The sequence below is a fragment of the Manis javanica genome, chromosome 5 (assembly GCF_040802235.1).
Source record: "Manis javanica isolate MJ-LG chromosome 5, MJ_LKY, whole genome shotgun sequence".
NCBI classification, from domain to species: domain Eukaryota; kingdom Metazoa; phylum Chordata; class Mammalia; order Pholidota; family Manidae; genus Manis; species Manis javanica.
Window position 1 is genome coordinate 170,861,232 of NC_133160.1, and position 20,567 is coordinate 170,881,798.

General features: G+C 44.0%; 1 protein-coding gene across 1 annotated transcript in view; it reads right to left on the reverse strand.

Moving 5' to 3' along the window:
* Positions 1 to 20,567, reverse strand: part of POLN (DNA polymerase nu) — a 153,390-nt gene that overhangs the window by 112,764 nt on the left and 20,059 nt on the right. The window contains exons 4-8 of the mRNA XM_073237950.1: positions 18,856 to 19,052; positions 11,385 to 11,497; positions 3,918 to 4,075; positions 1,661 to 1,729; positions 346 to 406 (exon numbers count right to left, since the gene is read on the reverse strand). Of these exons, the coding sequence (XP_073094051.1) occupies positions 346 to 406; positions 1,661 to 1,729; positions 3,918 to 4,075; positions 11,385 to 11,497; positions 18,856 to 19,052 (598 nt within the window). The remainder of the gene's footprint in view (positions 1 to 345; positions 407 to 1,660; positions 1,730 to 3,917; positions 4,076 to 11,384; positions 11,498 to 18,855; positions 19,053 to 20,567) is intronic.

Below are 20,567 nucleotides of genomic sequence, written 5' to 3' on the forward strand. Positions count from 1 at the left end.
CACACATGTGACACACATGACAGTAAAACATCCCCCAGGCCTCCTCCCCAGTCTCAGGAGCGTGGGAATCAGTCAGGCAGTCGCCCCGTGGCCAGGGCATCTGGCAGAGCCAGTCAGCACAGAAGAGATCCCATGTGGCCGGATGTCAGAACCTCCTAGTCTTTCTAGGCCACAAGGTGACGCAGTCCACACCACTTGCTACAGAAGGGGCAAGAGAGGGCTTGCTGCTCTTCAGGGCCCAGTGACAACCATCTGTCCCTAAGTAAGTTATGAGAGAAACAGTCATTCCCGGCGATGTAAAGAATTATCTAGAAAGATGACTGTGTCACCTTGACGGTTCCTTACCTGCCAAAATTGGTATCAGAGGAAGCTCCAAAGTACAAAATAGTTGCCATAAGCCATAAGCCTGTTTCACAGGAAGAAAGGTTATCAGTGTTGCTGTTAAATCACGGTTTCCACCTGCATTCTGCCGAAGAGCCTATCTGCTTTGCTGATCCCGGCAATCCTAGAGCGGACCTACCTGGCTTCCGCCTGACAGCCAGTCCCTCCCGCCGCCCCTAACAGAACTCCTCTCCTTCACGCCCCCACTTTATCACTGAGACGGAGAGGCCAGTGGGACAAGCACCCCAGTCTTCTTTCATCGTCCTCATGCTTGTGTGATTGAGGTATTAGTGGACTTTTACTCCGTTTTAATTTCAGAATAGGTTTACTGGATTCCCAAAAACGTAACTAGCGTTTTACCTGGTTTTGCATCAACTTTATGTGTTACAGTGGGAGAGTGAAGCCTCTGCGTGAGGTCCTCTCCTCCCAGGGCAGCAAATGCCTCTCCTGTGCTCAGTCATCTGCCATGCTCTCTGTCGGAGTTCCCATCTCACCCTTTCCTGCTGCCATCTGAGCGAGTCCCCGGCTGTGTGTGTTCTCCACTGTGCCCCATGTTCCCACCTGCCCCTCAGACCCACCAGGCCACATCACCGGCCCCCTCTCTGGCCTTGGCCTGGTTTTGCCCGCTGGTGGGTGGGAGGAGAGGGAAGTGGGCTCCTTTTCTCCCACCTGGGCCTGCCCACCAGCCCACCGTGTACCTGGGTTGCAGTCTTCTGCCTGCAGCCATGGCTCTGGCACCCACTTAGCCAGCAGCCCCTGCAGGGCCACAGCTCTCCCAGGTCCTGGCAACAGCTCACCCTTCAAGCCCAGGGTGGAGAAACTTCCAGGCAGGGCCCATCCTGGAGGCTTCTCCATCCCCACTGGCCCCTGCCCTGCCCTAGTGGTCCTGTCCTGCAACTCTCCACTGTTCCTTCAAATGCCCTCTGCCTCCCAGGGACTCTGAAAGGAGCTGTGTCCATTTCACCTAATACGAACTCAAATAAACCCCCAGCTTTTATGTTAGCTGAACCATTAGAAATGTTCCAACTGTATTAGAGGCTTTTAAAAAATGTTACAATTGTCAACCAATAGAAAATATTTGCAAAACTTCAGGTGTTACGATCTGGCTACCCTTTTATGAGTGATGTGTTGGTTTATTTGGCCTTAGAACCCAATGTTCCGTTTCCTGGACGTTGAAAGACGCAGAAGGCACTGCTTCCCGCGAGGATGGAAGCAGATGAAAGCTCTCGGACAGTGAGCGGGAGAGCCTACTCGCCGGACTTATAACAAAATGCCTTGCCTTCAAGCGGGAACAAAGGCCCATTGTAAGTCGGTGGAGTATCCTCAGGTTCACACGTATATTCTGATTCTTTAAGAGAGCAAAGGAATCAAAAGTCAGGCAACCTTGGCAGCCATGATCGTCACAATCTAGGAAGTGACACAACTCACAAAAATGCTTACTAGCTACGTCGCATAAGTCTCTCCGTGGCAAATACCATACATCTGGTGGCCTCACCAGTCACCTCCGAGTGGACAAGTCTCCACCCTACACACAGACTTCTTACTGGGCAATGTAAGCTACCTGTTGGCTGATATTTTCTCTCTAACCCAGTTTCTAACTCATTTTACAGGACATGAGTCACAAAGAAGCTAAGTGCCTGTGGCACAGAGACAGACATTCAGCTCCACCACCCTCCACGAGCAAGCTGCGCAGCCACACGGCCACATTCCACACTCCTCACCCAAGGTGACACATTCAGAGGCCCTGGGAGGGGGACAAAGGGGCTGGGTCCAACCGACAAAGGGGGTGGTGGCACAAGCTGCTGCCCCCACGCTCAGTCTAATTCTCCCCCGACCTGGAGCCTGAGCATCTCCCACTGAACACCTCGCTGCCAAAAGCCTCCCCAGACTCCAGACCAGTCAGACTCAGCTTGTCTGCTCCCAGCTGGCACCTGGGCATTTCTGTCCAGTCCCTCCTGCCTGGGCTTTCCAACAGGAGGAGGCACTGTGAGAGACTGAACACGGCTGCCCGGTGAGCCTCCTAGAGACCAGCTGAGCATGTGAGCCCTCTGTGAACAGCTCTGGCCATAGGCTGCCCCTGACAAGCCTGGCTCGCAGCACAGCCTTCTCTCCCCCTCCTTCCCCAGGCCTCTTCATGCGAGGCTGCCTCTATCCTGCTGAGAGCGTTGGGGACGGCCCAGGGGTGAAGTTCCTGGGGGACCTGTAAGGCAGTGGCCGGGAAGTGGCAGGCGTGGTGAATGGGAGTCTGACACCCTGAGCCGGGGAGGGCTCACCCACTCATCAGAAGCAGACACACCCTCTGTGGCTGCCCCTCCACTCCTGGCAGCCACTTCCCAGCTTACACACTGCATACTAAAGAGAGACTAGACTTCACAGAGTCAGATCCAACCCGACCTTGGGCAAGGTGCATGCCCGGGAACCTTTCTGTACCTCGGTTGCTAATACTGAGGGGCTGCTAATACTGAGGTGGCATACTCCTCTTGGTGACATTACCTCAGCTGCTTCTGGGGACAGCATGGAAGCGTAGAATCATGACTGTTAACCTCTGTGCCCTGCCCTTCTTCACCAAGGGGCAACCATGCTGCACAGTGTGGAATGAGCTCTGAATCTCAGACAAGAGTGACACACAGATACAAGCTCCAGGCTCACTGCAGGCCAGAGCCCGCCAGCTCATGCTCCCTGGCTCCTGCCTTCCCGGGTCTGCGCGTCTGTGAGCTGCCCCATCCTCCTTTGACAAGTTCTTTTTAAGCTAAGGGAGAGTGAGTTTCTGTTTTTCTGACCCAAGCCCCTGTCTGATGCAGGTCCCTCAGCACAGGATGCCTGTAGGGTGAAGCGCCTACAAGAACGCCATCAGCCACAGGGCAACTCGCATGGGCCTCCTGCTGTGCCCCTCCACAGCTCCTTGTGCCCATTCAGCACATGGCTTGCTTTCCAGTCCTGCTTTCAATGTGTGGCTGTTAATTTACAGCTATTTACAGCTAGCAAACCTGAGCAGACTGGCCCAACTGTGACCCTGCTGACCCCACCGGGTCGCCTCCTCTGGGCCTGCTGGGGCTGTGTCACATCTCCCTCTTGCTGGGCTCCAGGAGGCTTCCAGAGTTGCAGATGCCCTCGCTTCTCTGGATAGCAGCTCCTAACCACTGGATGCATCTCCAGGCGGGGGCTTGGAGAGACACACCTGGGTAGCTTCTATTCTCCCCACATGGGCTGAGGAGGAGCCTCTGGCCCTGGGCTGCAGTGGCTGCGTCACCAGCACCAAGAACTCACAAACAAGCAGGCCACTGCTCACAGAGCAGTTGCCTCTCTGACACAAGGTCCATACAAGAACCGCACTGTGAGCGGCACAGATGAGAGGGCCCACGGCGGACAGAGGTCACCACCCTTCCTCCGTAAGCCCCCCAGAAATGTCGGCAGAGATAGCATTTGTGCTGAGTAAGTAAAAAAGTGCCAGCACTAGTCTCTCTACTAATGGACTATCTATGATATAGAAAAGTTCCTGGAAAAAAACAAGGGTTGCATATCCTAAAACAGCTCACCACAGTATTTCTTGAGGAATTTCTGTATGTGCTGCTCACTTGCACTGAGACGGAGTTCTCCAAGTATTTTGCCACTAAATCTTCAAAAGAGGGGGCAGCATCACTAGGATCTATAAGCCATGCAGCAATTCTGGGGTCCAGCCCCACAAAATCAGCAACTAAAGAGTAAAACATCATTTAATCATTCTAAGGAAAATGAGCAATTGCACTTTTTCCTGCTTTTACAAGGTTCTCAAGCTCAAATGAATAGTAGTAGCATTACCATCCCCTCAAATTACAGAGCTGAGCCCCAACGTAATGCTCTTCATGCCTAAAGAATCCTGACCCTTTGATAAGAGTGGCCTCCACACCCAGGTCCCACGCAGCCAGTCTCCATGGGGAATTGATCCCAGACAGCTAAAAGGAAATGGAGAGTCCAAACTCGCTAGGAATTTAAATCTCTCAAATAGATCTCTTAAATACAGTAAAAGGGGTGGAAATCAGGCTCAGGCTCACCTCCTGCCTTCTCTTCCCCATCCTTCTCCCCTCCCTGCTCCCGAGCCCCTCACTGCCCCATGCACCGGTCCCCCATCCGGCTTTTCAATCATATATGTCAACACATCCCTCCTTCCGGGTCCTCCCCTCCCCCAGCCTCTCACCAGCCTGCTTTCCCAGGACATGCTGACCCCCCACCAGGGTGCACAGGAAGCCAGGTCTCGAGCAGGGAGAGGGTGAGGTACTGCCCAAGCATACAGCATCCTGGACACTGGGCAGTGTGTGCACGGACACCCGGCATTTGGGCATGTGCCTGAGGACACCCAATGGGCTGTGTGGAGATGTGTGAAAAAGACCACAGTGCAGGGCCACCCTGTGAACCCAGGGGCTCACTGCCCCTTAAGTGTTAGTTTTTTCTTCTGAAAACTGGGAGAAAAGATGACTTTAAGTATGTATTTGTGAGATGTACATGAAGCTGCTTGTTTTAAAAAAAAGTTATTTGCTAAGTAAATCTTAGTAACAGAGTATTTTGGACATGGAAGAGGGCTGATTAGAGATAAATCTGAACCCTAAGCGACTGCTTTAAGTTACCTTAACATTTGGAACTGTGCTAAACAAAAATAAGGAGTTTGCCTTTAAACAAAATGTAGTCTTAGATCACATCATGCTAAATATTGTTATCTTCTGGCATCTTTATATACTAGTCTGGGAGATTTATATTTATTTATCAAAGCAGCCAGTATCATGACATTTTTATCTGATGTCTGAGAAGTCTCTTATGTTGGCAGGTTTGGAACTTTGGGGGAAGGAAGTCAGCAGGCATTCTGGCTTCTGACCCCCCATGTCAGCTCGAGATGACTTTACCTAACACTGTCTGGAAATGATAATGGACCCCGTAGGACTATTTCACTCAGCTTGCTCTTTCAAAGCCCTACTGTTCCAAAACTAAGGGCTATTATCAAGATGTATCTTTAAAGATCCTTGAGGAAGGTCTGACTGGGGGCTGGTCCCTATAAATGACTGTAACTAACGAACTGAAGCCTTCCAGGAAAAAACCCACACCTGGGAGAAAATGTCAGTACTTGAAATAGAAATACCAACAAAACATTTAAAATAAGTTAAGAAATAATTGAGACAATGATAGAAGTTATGAAAAACAAATAAAACAGGAGTAAAAATACTTAGAAATTAGGTGACTTAGAAAAAGAAAAATTGAATGCAATAAATGGAAGAATTCAGGAAAGGGAAATAAAACAAAAAACCATTTCAAAAATAAAAACAAAAGCAAATAAATGCAGATGATGCCTTAACTAAAAAAGAAAGAATGGAAAAGAGGTATTTTTTTAAACTATAAAAGAAATGAAGAGATTAAAAGTAGATCCCAGATGAAGTGATAAATATGAGAGACAAAGAAGATTCAACATATGAAATAGGAGTGCAGATATCACAAAAAACAAAAACCACCAGACATGTACCTCCTAACAGGACACACCGCCACTCAGAGTAAGGATAAAGGTCAGCATCAAGGTCTAGGCCAGGAAAAAGTTATGGAATGGTCTTGCCCTCCCCAAATCTAGCTTGAATCTAGTCAAGCCTCTCAGAAGAGAGGGAAGAACACATCAAAGGCAAGAAGGGGGTATGGTCTGCAAAATGCAGAATGTAGGAAATCCTACAGGACAAACAGCCTGGATCCATCAACAATGATGAAAAATTACAAGCAGAAAGAACAGAGGGAGAGAATATATAGATTAAAAGAGACTTAAGAAGTATATCACACCTATCCCAGGTATGGGATTACCCCAACCCTTATTTGGATCCAAATTCAAACAAACTGTAAAGAACAAAAACAAACCAAAATATTTAAAGATAACTGGGGCAGTACAAACACTGACTGAATACCCATAATATTAAAGATCATGGCTAATCTGTGGGGAAATGATGATGGTATCATCTTAAAAAGGGAGTCCTCTTGAGGTGGGATTAAAGATGGCAGCATGAGAGGTAAGACAGAAACCCCCTCCCAAAAACCACATATAATATGAACCCTGAAAGAGCAACAGGAAAGAAGGCTGCACCAGACTACATATACCTGAAGAAAAGAACAGATCTCACCGAACAGGGTAATGTACCAAAGCTCTGACCCAGCGGGACCCGAGCCCCTCCCCCGCCCCAGCTTACCCACGGGAGGAAGAGAAACAGAGCAGGAGAGGGTGGAGGCCTGGGACTGCTGAACACTGAGCTGTGGAGATGCGCTCTGGGATTACAAACCTACATTAATGGTGCTCTGGAGATTAGTGGGGTTGGAAAGCTAAGACAGATGGAATACTTGGAGAGACTGAGATTCCAGCCACTTGTGGAAAACAGGGATCCACATCTGGCCACTCTGGAACAAAAGAAACGGGGGCACTCTGAGAGACTTCCTAACAGCGAGAGCGCTGCTAAAGGGGCAAGGATTGCACAGAGCTTGCCACTCAGGAGAAAGGACAGGTGGACAAAATTATCCAGATGCACACTCTCCAGCAGGTTGGGAGCTTTCAGGAGCTTCAGACGCTTCATCCCCATTGCTGGTTACACAGCTCTGAGGACCCCCACCATGATACAGAGCCTGCTGCGCCTTTCTCCCAGCAGGCACCAGCTCGAAAAATGGCTGCACCCACCACTGAGCCAGGCCAGGCAGAGGGAGGCCCCACCCATGGCAGCCACCAGAGAATAGTATAGAGGCTTCTCCCTGCATGCTCACCCAACTAGCCCTGGCAGCAGAGACAGGCACTGCAGCTGGGAAGCAGAAAACAGCTCTCTCATCCCCATAGGCACCAGCACTGCTCTCCTGCGACCCCCACCTTACCTCTGGGGGCTGAGCACCTCCAGAGAGAAGAGCTTCTGGGAACTAGAGGGTAAAACATACAAACATGAAACATCAAAGGAACCTGATTCAAACTAAAATCCCACAAACACCAGAAAGAGGGCCTAAGTGAAACTGAACTCACCAATATTCCTGAAAGAGATTTAAAAATAACAATCATAAAGATGCTCATGGAAGTACAGAAAAATATTCAAGAATGCAGGGAAGAATTTAGAAACAAGACACAATCATTAAATAATACAGTATCTAAAATGAAACATACAACGGAGGGATTTAAAAGCAGATTAGATAAAGTAGAGGACATGGTAAATGAAATAGATATTAGAGAAGCGGAATACAAAGAAGCTGAGGCTCAGAAAGAAAAAAAGATCTCTAAGAATGAAAGAATATTGAGAGAATTGTGTGACCAATCCAAATAAACAATATTCACATTATGGGGGAACCAGAAGAAGAAGAAGAGAGAAAAAGGGACAGAAAGTGTCTTTGAGGAGCTAACTGCTGAGAACTTCGAGGGAGATGGTCTCTCAGGCCATGGAGGTGCACAGATCTCCCAACAAGGGACTCAAGGAAGACAACACCAAGACATATAATTATTAAAATCACAAAGATCAAGGATAAGGAAAGACTATTAAAAGCACCAGAGAGAGAAAAAAGATCACATATAAAGGACAAACCATCAGGCTATCATCAGACTTCTCAGCAGAAACCTTACAGACCAGAAAGGAGTGGCATGATGTATTAAATGCAATGAAGCAGAAGGGCCTCAAACCAAGAATACTCTACCCGGCAAGATTATCATTTAAATTTGAAGGAGGGATTAAACAGTTTCCAGATAAGCAAAAGCTGAGAGAATTTACCTCCCACTAACCATCTCTACAGTGTATTTTGGAGGAACTGCTATAGATGGAAGTGTTTCTAAGTCTAAATAGCTGTCATCAGAGGAAATAAAACCACACTAAAGAGAGTAAACAATTAATTACTAAGCAGATGCAAAATCAAATCAACTACCCCCAAAGATAGTCAAGGGATAGACAAAGAGTACAGAATATGATACCTAATATATAAAGAATGGAGGGGGAACAAAAAGGATTAAAAAAAAGAACCTTTAGACTGTTTGTAATAGCATACTAAGTGAGTAAAATTATACTGTTAGATACTAAGGAAGTTACCCTGGTAACCAAAAATCTAAAGCCTGCAATGGCAATAAGTACATACCTATTGATAATCACCCTAAATGTAAATGTTCTGAATACAGCAATCAAAAGACACAGAGTCACTGAAGGGATAAAAAAAAAGACCCATCTATATGCTGCCTACAAGTGAATCACTTCAAATCCAAAGACATACACAGACCAGAAGTGAAGGGATGGAAAAAGATATTTCATGCAACTAATAGGGAGAAAAAAGCAGGAGTTGCAGTACTTGTATCAGACAAAATAGACTTTAAAAGAAAGTCACAAGAGACAAAGAAGGACATTACATAATGATAAAGGGGTCAGTCCAACAAGACAATATAACCATTATGAGTATCTATACAGCCAACACAGGAGCACCTACATATGTGAAACAAATACTAACAGAATTAAAGGGGGAGATAGAATGCAAGGCACTCATTCTAGGAGACTTCAACACACCACTCACTCCAAAGGACAGATCAACCAGACAGAAAATAAGTAAGGACACAGAGGCACTAAACAACACACTAGAACAGATGGACCTAACAGACATTTACAGAACTCTACACCCAAAAGCAACAGCATACACATTCTTCTCAAGTGCACATGGAACATTTTCAAGAATAGATCATATACTAGGCCACAAATAGAGCCTCAGTAAATTCAAAAAGACTGAAATTGTACTAACCAGCTTCTCAGACCACAAAGGTATGAAACTAGAAATAAGTTACGCAAATAAAACTAAAGAGCCTATAAACACATGGAGGCTTAATAACATGCCCCTAAATAATCTATGGATCAATGACCAAATAAAAAGAGAGATCAAGCAATATTTAGAGACAAATGACAACAATAATTTAACACCGCAAAATCTGTGGGATGCAGCAAAGGCTGTGCTAAGAGGGAAGTACACTGCAATACAGGCCTACATCAGGTAAGAAGAACAATCCAATATTAACAGTCTAAACAATCAATTAATGAAACTAGAAAAAGAAGAACAGATGAGGCCCAAAATCAGCAGAAGGAGGGACAAAATAAAGATTAGAGCAGAAATTAATAAAATCAAGAAGAATAAACCAATAGAAAGAATCAATGAAAGCAAGAGCTGGTTCTTCAAGAATATTAACAAAATAGATAAACTCCTAGCCAGACTTATCAAGAAAAAAAGAGAGTCTACACACATAAACAGAATCAGGAATGAGAAAGGAAAAATCACTCTGGACACCACATAAATATAAGAATTATTAGAGAATACTATGAAAAATCACAGGCTAACAAACTGGATAACCTAGAAGAAATGGACAACTTTCTAGAAAAATACAACCTTCCAAGGCTGACCCAGAAACAGAAAATCTGAACAGACCAATTAACAGGAATGGAATTGAATTGGTAATCAAAAAACTACCTAAGAACAAAACCCCTGCACCAGATGGTTTCACTGCTGAATTGTATCATATGGTGAAAACATAATACCCATCCTCCTTAAAGTTTTCCAAAAAGTTGAAGAGGAGGGAATACTTCCAAACTCATTCCATGAGGCCAGCATCACTCTAATACCAAAACCAGACAAAGACACCACAAAAAAAGAAAATTACAGACCAGTACATCCTGATCAATATAGATGCAAAAATACTCAACAAAATATTAGCAAATCAAATTAAAAAATACATCAAAAAGATCATCCGTCATGATCAAGTGGCATTCATCCCAGGGATGCAACGATGGTACAACATTTGAAAATTCATCAACATCATCCACCATATCAACAAAAAGAAGGACAATAACCACATGATCATGTCCACAGATGCCGAAAAAGCATTCGACAAAATTCAACACCTATTCATGATAAAAACTCTCAACAAAATGGGTATAGAAGGCAAGTACCTCAACATAATAAAGGCCATATACGACAAACCCACAGCCAACATCATACTTAACAGTGAGAAGCTGAAAGCTTTTCCTTTACAGTTGGTAACAAGACAAGGATGCCCACTCTCCACACTTTTATTCAACATAGTTCTGGAGGTCCTAGCGACAGCAATCAGACAACACAAAGAAATAAAAGGCTTCCATATTGTCAAGGAAGAAGTTAAACTGTCACTGCTTGTAGATGACATGATATTGTACATAAAAAACCCTGAAGAATCCACTCCAAAACTACTAGCACTAATATCTGAATTCAGCTAAGTTGCAGGACACAAAATTAATACACAGAAATCTGTTACATTCCTATACACTAATGATGAACTAGCAGAAAGAGAAATCAGGAAAGCAATTCCATTCACAATAGCATCAAAAAGAATAAAATACCTAGGAATAAACCTAACCAAGGAAGTGAAAGACCTATACCCTGAAAATTAGAAGACACTCAAGAGAGAAATTAAAGAAGATACCTCTCATTAGCATACAACTCTCTCCTCCCCTGGACCTTACTAGGCTTTTAGGAGTTATGTGCCAGGAAACCAGGGACAAACACCAAATATGTAGTTCCTATTGCATCACAGGCCTTTTGTATGTGTTGGGAATTTTGTACAGTAAGATTTTTTTCCAGTATCTTATTAATGAGTGTTTTTCAACATGCAGATAATTTGAAAAGTGTACAGTGAAGAGACTCTACAGTGAACATTTTTGCTGTATTTGCTTTATTACATATATGTCCATCTAGTAAAAAAAGATTATAAAAAACTTAATTTTAAACGAAAGATGAAAATGTGTTCCATATTGTTTTGATGTTAATCTCTCTGGACTTCAGGTCTTAACGAGTTTACAAACTGTCTCTAGTAACATCTGACCATGTGGTGTTACTTCTTTCCTACCCTAAATTAGGAAAGTCAGGGCCACACTGGGGGCTCATCAGAGCCACATGACCAGGCCCCCCACCTGCCATTCTCCCATCCTCAGAAGCAATCACTATTGGAAAGATGAAGTTAAGAGACGATAAAAACTAAAACTTACCATGCTTCCAACTGTCATCATTACCAAAAAACTTCAGCACCGTCCTCACAAAATCCTTAGCATTAAAACAAATAACAGGACATTTACATTTCAGTGCTTGAAATAGCACAGTCCTAGGAGATGAAAAGAAATGTACTGATTTAGGCATTAATTTAGAACTTCTGACCTTGGAAAAATCCTGTTACTACCTCACTGACAGCTATTACTTATGAAGCACTACATTGCAGACACTCTTCTAAGAGCTTTATATAGATCAACCCAAATTGTGTTAGGTAGTATTGCTTATAGATGATGAAGCTGAGATATAGAGACGCTGGTAATGAACCCGAGGTCACACAGCTGTTCAAAGCCAATCCCTGGGTAAACCCCCACTACCTACAGACTAAGACCCAAATTCCTGACCAAAGATCTCCTGCAGCCAGCCGCCACATGACTCTCCAGCCTGCTCTCCCAGCACGGCGTCTAAACAGTCTACCCTCTGTCCACACTGAACTCTCCTTCCTCCATCACCAGACTGTGCCACAGCCTCTCACCCCTTGGGGCCTCGGCACATGCTGGGTTCTCCTCCCATGATTCCTGCAAACTACATACATGCCATTTTCAGGCATCTGTCCTGATTCAGGCAGGGAGCTGCCCGTCCCCTACATCCCTTCTGCACTCTCGTCCACGTATCTGCTAGAGCCAGAACCATGTCTGCTGTACTGTTATTTGCCCTGAAAGTACGTTTACCCCATTACATAAAGTGCTCTCTGAACTCATGCAGCTGGCATTTATTGAACACCTACATACGAACACCATGCTAAAGCATTCACAAGGACCATTGCACAGAAACCTCCTCACAGTCCTTTTAGGCAAGCCTAGATCCATTTTACAGATAAGGGAGCTGAGGCTTGGAGTGGTTAAACGATTTCCCAGCATTACACAACTGGTAAGTGGCAAAGCTGAGGCCCAAGACCCTGTCTTACAGCTGCCAGGCCCCCGCTATATATCTCCCCAGAACCCCAATTAGCCCTGCACACTAAGTCAACAAGCACTTAGGTTTTGCTCAGCCTGCTCCACAGATATTTTCAGGCTTTTTGCATTTTCTTGTATGATCTCACCTGGGTTTCCCCTGAAGAGGGAGGTCAAGAGGGAGGAGAGGACAAAGTGACAACAGCACAGCTCAGGTTGTGGCTGTGCTGGTCTTGGGGTGTGCAGGAGAGAGGGTCGGGGGGCTGGGGTGACTGGCACTGCCTCCCACCTTGACGTTCCTATGTGCAGACTTGGGATCCCGGAACAAGGTCATCTAGCAGGCACAACAAACACCCCTACCAACAGAAGATGCAGGCTAGTTGATTGCTATCTCAAGATAAGACAAACAACAAAAAGAGGTTCTTATGAGACAAAGTGGCTAAAATGCAGTATGTTTTGATGTCAGTTATGTAGGTCAATTATGTCATATTTGCAAAACAGAAAGGCAGCTATAATATAAAAATGCTAGACTTGAAAGTCTAAAATAAGGAGGCTTGATCTGAAATCTCAAGGCTGATCTATGACTGTTTCCTCATCTATAAAATGGAATTAATAAAACTTAACATATAGTTAACATGAAGATGAAAAGAGTGCATGTATGTAAAAAGATCATGCACAGGTGTTTAGTAAATGTTATTAAACGTTTTGGGCAAAAAAATTATGTACTGATTTAAATGTGATTTATTTAAATTCATTGTGAATCTCAAAGACACTATCATAATATTGGGATTATTACTTCTAATTTTATGGTACCTGGGGTAATGTGTTCATATAATTCCCTGGAAAAAATTAACCTCAGATGATGGGAGGAGTCTAGTAACCATAATATTGCTCATGTAATTGTAGATTAATGATACCAAAATAAAATAAATAAATAAAAATTAAACCTCAATGCTCATTCACTCAGTAATATTGGATAAATATTTACTAGGCACATGCTTCACAGCATTGTTCTTGGCTGAGAGGTACAGAAATGAATAAAACTTAAAAATCCCTGCCTTCAGAGAGCTTAGGGCAGATACAGGAAGCAGAACTAATGGGTAAGACACACGGGATGATCCTGGTGGTACTTCCGGGAACAGGGAAGAAGGCAGGGAGGCAGCAGGCCATGGCGTCGTGGGCGTGGTACCACTTCACCGACGGTGGGGCAGGCTTCTGATGGCGAAACACTTGATTAAAGACTGGAGGGTGAGGTGAACAAGAAGCCCAGTTGATGAAGGAAAGTTCTCTCCAGAAAATCATAGCCAATCAACGTGGAAGAAATACTAAAGTTAGAAAAATCACCACCTGATGACCCCCAGCAACAGACAAAACCACTAAGGGCAAGTTCAGTGAGCACATTTACAACAGAGAGATCACGCTGACACCTCCCGACCCGCAGTTCTGTCTCAGCATCACTGAGGGTAGCCAGATAGAACACCTGGCAGCTAGCTAGACTTGGAATTCAGAACAGTGAACAACTTTTATCTGAAAAAAACGGTATTTTTTAGAGATGTATGATTTTAGTGCAAGAATGTCCCATGCAATACTTAGGACACGCTTACACTAAAAAATCAGTTCTTTATCTGAAACTCAAATTTACTGTCCTCTATTTCTGTTTGCTAAATCTGGCCACCCAACTACATTACACATAGAGAATGAACCACACAGCACCACCTAGGGAAGCTTCCTGTGAAAAAGCTGGACTTAAATAATCAAGCTTGTAAAACCAAGCTTTAGTTTACAAAAATACAGAGGAAGGGAGAGCAAGGTAAAGAGCCCAACAATGACGAGACAGAGATGCCCGAATGGGGGGCCTTTAGCAGGTGGGGTGCAGTGCTCTCACTAGAAGAGGCAGATGAGACATGACCTCTGATGTCACATGTGGTCCTGGTGGGTCCTGATCCCCATAAATCAACTGTGCGAGGGCATTTTGAAACAATTGGGTAACTTTAAATTTGGACTGGGTTTAAATTTGTTAAGGTTGAGAAAGGCATTGAGGCTGTGTAAAAAAAGCCCATGTTTTTAATAAAGTCCATATATGAAAAACCCACAGCCAACATCATACTGAACAGTGAGAAGCTGAAAGCTTTTCCTCTGAGATCGGGAACAAGACAGGGATGCCCACTCTCCCCACTGTTATTTAACATAGTACTGGAGGTCCTAGCCACAACAATTAGACAAAACAAAGAAATACAAGGAATCCAGATTTGTAAAGAAGAAGTCAAACTGTCACTATTTGCAGATGACATGATATTGTACATAAAAAACCCTAGACTCCACTCCAAAACTACTAGAACTAATATCGGAATACAGCAAAGTTGCAGGATACAAAATTAATACACGGAAATCTGAGGCTTTCCTATACACTAACAATGAACTAATAGAAAGAGAAATCAGGAAAACAATTCCATTCACAACTGCATCAAAAAGAATAAAACACCTAGGAATAAACCTAACCAAGGAAGTGAAAGACCTATACCCCGAAAACTACAACACACTCTTAAGAGAAATTAAAGAGGACACTAACAAATGGAAACTCACCCCTTGCTCTTGGCTAGGAAGAATTAATATAATCAAAATGGCCATCCTGCCCAAAGCAATCTACAGATTCGATGCAATCCCTATCAAATTACCAACAGCATTCTTCAATGAACTGGAACAAATAGTTCTAAAATTCATATGGAACCACCAAAGACCCTGAATAGCCAAAGCAATCTTGAGAAGGAAGAATAAAGTGGGGGGGATCTTGCTCCCCAACTTCAAGCTCTACTACAAAGCCACAGTAATCAAGACAATTTGGTACTGGCACAAGAACAGAGCCACAGACAATGGAACAGAATAGTCTCCAGACATTAACCCAAACATATATCGTCAATTAATATACGATAAAGGAGCCATGGAAATTACAATGGGGAAATGACAGCCTCTTCAACAGCTGGTGTTGGCAAAACTGGACAGCTACATGTAAGAGAATGAAACTGGATCACTGTCTAACCCCATACACAAAAGTAAATTCGAAATGGATCAAAGGCCTGAATGTAAGCCATGAAAACATAAAACTCTTAGAAAAAAACATAGGCAAAAATCTCTTGGACATAAACATGAGTGACTTCTTCATGAACATATCTCCCGGGCAAGGGAAACAAAAGCAAAAATGAACAAGTGGAACTATATCAAGCTGAAAAGCTTCTGTCAAAGGACACCAGCAATAGAACCAAAAGGTATCCTACAGTATGGGATAACATATTCATAAATGACAGATCCGATAAAGGGTTGACATCCAAAATATAGAAAGAGCTCATGCGCCTCAACAAAGGAAAAGCAAATAACCCAATTAAAAAATGGGCAGAGGAGCTGAACAGACAGTTCTCCAAAGAAGAAATTCAGATGGCGAACAGACACATGAAAAGATGCTCCACATCACTAGTTATCAGAGAAATGCAGATTAAAACCACAATGAGATATCACCTCACACCAGTAAGGATGGCCACCATCCAAAAGACAAACAACAACAAATGTTGGCGAGGATGTGGAGAAAGGGGAACCCTCCTACACTGCTGGTGGGAATGTAAATTAGTTCAACCATTGTGGAAAGCAGTATGGAGGTTCATCAAAATGCTCAAAATAGAATTACCATTTGACCCAGGAATCCCACTTCTAGGAATTTACCCTAAGAATACAGCAGCCCAGTTTGAAAAAGACAGATGTACCCCTATGTTTATCGCAGCACTATTTACAATAGTCAAGAAATGGAAGCGACCTAAGTGTCCATCAGTAGATGAATGGATAAAGAAGATGTGGTACATATACACAATGGAATATTATTCAGCCATAAGAAGAAAACAAATCCTACCATTTGCAACAACATGGATGGAGCTGGAGGGTTTTATGCTCAGTGAAATAAGCCAAGCAGAGAAAGACAAGTATCAAATGATTTCACTCATCTGTGGAGTATGAGAACAAAGAAAAACTGAAGGAACAAAACAGCAGCGGAATCACAGAACCCAAGAATGGACTAACAGTTACCAAAGGGAAAGGAACTGGGGAGGATGGGTGGGAAGGGTGGGAGAAGTGGGGGAAGAAGAAAGGGAGCATTACGATTAGCATGTATAGTGCGGGGGGGAGGCATGGTGAGGGCTGCGCAACACAGAGAAGACAAGTACTGATTTTACAGCATCTCACTACACTGATGGACAGTGACTAATGGGGTATGTGGGGGGGACTTGGTGAAGGGGGGAGTCTAGTAAACATAATGTTCCTCATGTAATTGTAGATTAATGATACCAAAATAAATAAATAAAGCTCATGTTTTTCAGAACGGTATCCTAAAAGGCCATGTCTGTGATTTTCCTTAAAGCCAGCTCCCTATGGCCCTTCTCACAACAGGACAGATGATGGAGTGGGGAAAAGCCTCAGGCAGCTGTTTGGCCTGCATGTATGGGTACCTGGCGCTCAGTGTGCTGCTCGCTCCACCTTTGTGTCTTTGTAAGTTGCTTTTCTGTTTGTTTAAAGAGAAACATAAAGGAATGAGGTGAGTTCATGCAGGTACCTGGGAAAGCCTGCAGGAGAGGGAGCAGCAGGTGCACGGCCCGTAGCCAGGAACAGTGAGGGGGACTGGGAGACGAGGCAAGGTCCCGGCCACGGTGGAGGGCCATTGTGGGAACTCCAGCTTCTCTCCAGAATGAAGCAGGGGCTGCTGAAGGGGTCAGAACATGTGAGCAACGTGACCTGACTTATGTGTGAACAAGACCTCTCAGTGCTGTGCTGCAAGCATGCTGGAGGGACAGGTGGAGGCAGAGGCCAGTCTGGAAGTTCTTGAGGCGATTCGATCAGGAGCTGAAGGCCTGCACCCAAGGGTAGCAGCAGAAAGGGTGAGTATAGGTCAGATTCCAGCTCTATTTTGAAGGCAGAGCCAACAGGACTTGCCAAGAGCTGGGATATAGTATATGAAAGAAAAACAGAAGTTAAGATAATGCCAAGACTTTTGGCCTGAGCTCATGGAAGGCTATTGGTGATATTAACGAAGACAACCAAGGCTGTGGGAGGCAGGCTTCAGGGAAGATAGGGGATCAGTTTTGAGCATGTTAAGGCTGAAGTGACTATCCTACACTGAGTAGGATATGATTCCAGAAGTCAAAAGGCCATCCAAGTATTAGGGTTCTATTCTCACAGAGTTCTCCCACAGAATAATTATTCTTTGTAATTATTCTCTCAAAAGCAAATTATGTAAAAAACTGGTCATGGGTTTCTTGGGAGCAGAGTGCTCTATATGTCAAATGTTGTCCACATCTCACCAAAAATGACAGCAGCATGAGTGTCTGACATGAAGCCTTTGACTGCCAAGGCACCCACTTCAAAAACATCCACGTTGAATGGACATGTGGTCAGCTGTATAGCACGGCAACTCGCAAACAGCTGGATAAGGAACCAGGCCACCCCACCCATGAAGGTCCCTTGGTGACCACATAACTGACAGGCTGGGTGACCCTACTTCTCCCTCCCATGCCTCATTCCCACTCTTACACTTTAAATTAGCCCGAAGAGACTGAACCTGCAAAGCCCTAGACACCCCACCCGCGACCTTGCTGTGTGGCTCCGAGGTGCACCACAGCCTTGTTCCTCAGTTCCCTGAAAGTTTTTGTTGAAGCATGTCCTAAGATCATGTAAGAACCACAAGGGCTGGTCCAGCCATAACACTGGACCTCCGTGGGTCTCGGTACGAGTAATGGGGGCCCCAGTGAGAGCTGAGGCATTCCTAGCCAACAGGGCATCACCATCCACAGGCTGGAACTGACACCACTGCCCGACAGCCACCCAGCACAGAGGCCGCATGATGAGGCAGGAAGGGTCAGGCTTCAGGGCAGGGGCTGCAAGGAGCTCCGCCAGACAGCTAAGTGACTTGACCTCAGGGGGTGGGGTGGCAGGAAGTAGATGCCCCCCCAATGAGCCACTGACAACAGTGCAAAGAAATGGTGATGAGGGGCACAGGCTCCAACCCCAACAGGACTTGTAAGGCTTGAGAAAGACAGAAGAATCCCTGCCTTTTCTAAAATTCTATGACTCTGAGCAGGCAGGTCCAAGTGAGACAAGTCTCACCTATCTTCACAGAACGGAACTTGGAAATTGGTAAGCTTGCTGGTGTTGAGGACAGTTCACAGTCTGAAGGCACCAATGACTGAATTTTCTGATGCTGAGAGACTGAAGAGTAGATAAAAACCCTCTGGGACACCGTGTTTTGGTTTGGCAGTGACAGCGGGTTTTCAGGTTTTCATCACCACCTTCTCATTGAGATGTTAATGCAAATCCTGGAGCAGAAGGACAGAGCTTGTAGAGGTTTCTGTCATTCAGATCCATTTCATTATCATGTGCCCATACAAAACTTCTAAAAGTTTAATTAAAATTGGAGTTTGGGAGACTTCACATTAAGATAAAGCAGGCATGTCAGCGGGATTTAAGGTAGTGAGTGAAGACTTCTTACCTGGCAAACTGGTTATGTGCCTCTTGTTCCCGGCCCCAGGTGGAAGAGCGCTCTGTTTTTATGTAGAAACAGTGATCCCTGCACATGAAGCCTTCCTCCGGAACACAGGCAGAGGCTGGGGCGTCCAAGGAATCACCGCCTTCTTCCACGTGGCTGTGTAGTAACATCACGACCCCGTTAATAGAGGAAACTAGAGCCTGTGAATACACAATAAAGTTTCAAAGTTAAACATGAACAGAGCATTTACTCAAGAAAGATATATGTTTCATAATTAAGCAGCGAGAAAAGACCTAAAGTTAAATTTGTAAATGAACAGCTCTTTCAATGACAATCAAGGCCAAAAGCCAAACCCATGATCTGACTCCCTGAATCCAGTCTCCTCCATATTAAACTGCATGACGGAAGTCTTAGCCAGTGCAATACAACAGGAAAAGGAAATAAAAGGCATGTAAATCCAAAAAAGAAGAACTATATTGTCCCTGTTTACAAATGATACAAATTTCTATGGAGAAAATTCAAAGAAATTTACAAAAACCTTTTGGAACTAATATATGAGTTTAGGAAGATTCCAGAATACAAAACCAAAACACAAAAGTCAATTGTGTATTGATACGCTAGCAATAAACATGTATGAAATTTTTAAAAAAAGAAATTACCACTTATAATGAATATTCCAAAAAAATCAAATACTTAGAGATCAACAACACATGTACAGGATCTGTATGCTGAAAACTACAAAATACTGATGGAAGAAATTAGAGAAACCCTAAATAACAGAGACATATCATGCTCAAGGACTAGAAAACTCAAAATCATAAGAATGTGAAGTCTCCCAAGTTCATCAATAGAATCAAGAAGATCAAAAAACTCCAAGTACAAGAAACATGAAGAAAACTACACAAAGTCACATCATAATCAAATTGCTTGAAAGCAGTGATCCACAGAAAACCTTAAAAGAAGCCAGAGGTAGGACTGAGGGGTGGGGGACACATGACCTGGACAGAAACAAAGGGAAGGTGGACAGCACGTTTCTCGTGGGAAACAAAGCAAGTTAGAAGACAGCGGAGTAACATACTTTAACTCCTGAAAGGAAAACACTGTCCACATATAATTCTTCAACCAAACAAAAATGTCTTCAAAAATGAAAGGTAAGGCAAGATTTGCATACTACAGTGAAAACTACAAAGTGCTGCTGAAAGAAATTGAAGTTTTAAATAAATGAAAGGATACCCCGTTCATGGGTCAAAAAATTCAACACTGTTAAGATGGTAAAACTCCCCAGATTAATCTATAGATTCAACACAATTTGTATCAAAATCCTAGCTGGATGGTTAAAGAAACTGACATGCCAATTCTGAAATTTATATGGAAATGTGAAGGAACCAGAATGCCCACAACAGTCTTGAGAAAGACAAAGTTGGAAGACACAGAAAGTCAAAGTAATCAAGACAGCGTGGTGCTGGCAGAAGGACAGATGTGCACATCAATGGAAAGAACTGAGTATCCAGAAATAAACCCTTAAAATTATAGTCAACTGAGTTTCAACACAAATGCCAAGGAAATTCTACAGGGAAGGAAGGGTCTTTACCACTGGTGTTGGGAAAACTAGGTACAAACATACAAAAGGGTAGATTTGTGCCCTTATCTCACACCACACTCAAAATGGATCACAGATTTGAATGTAAGAGTTAACACTATAAACTCTCAGAAGA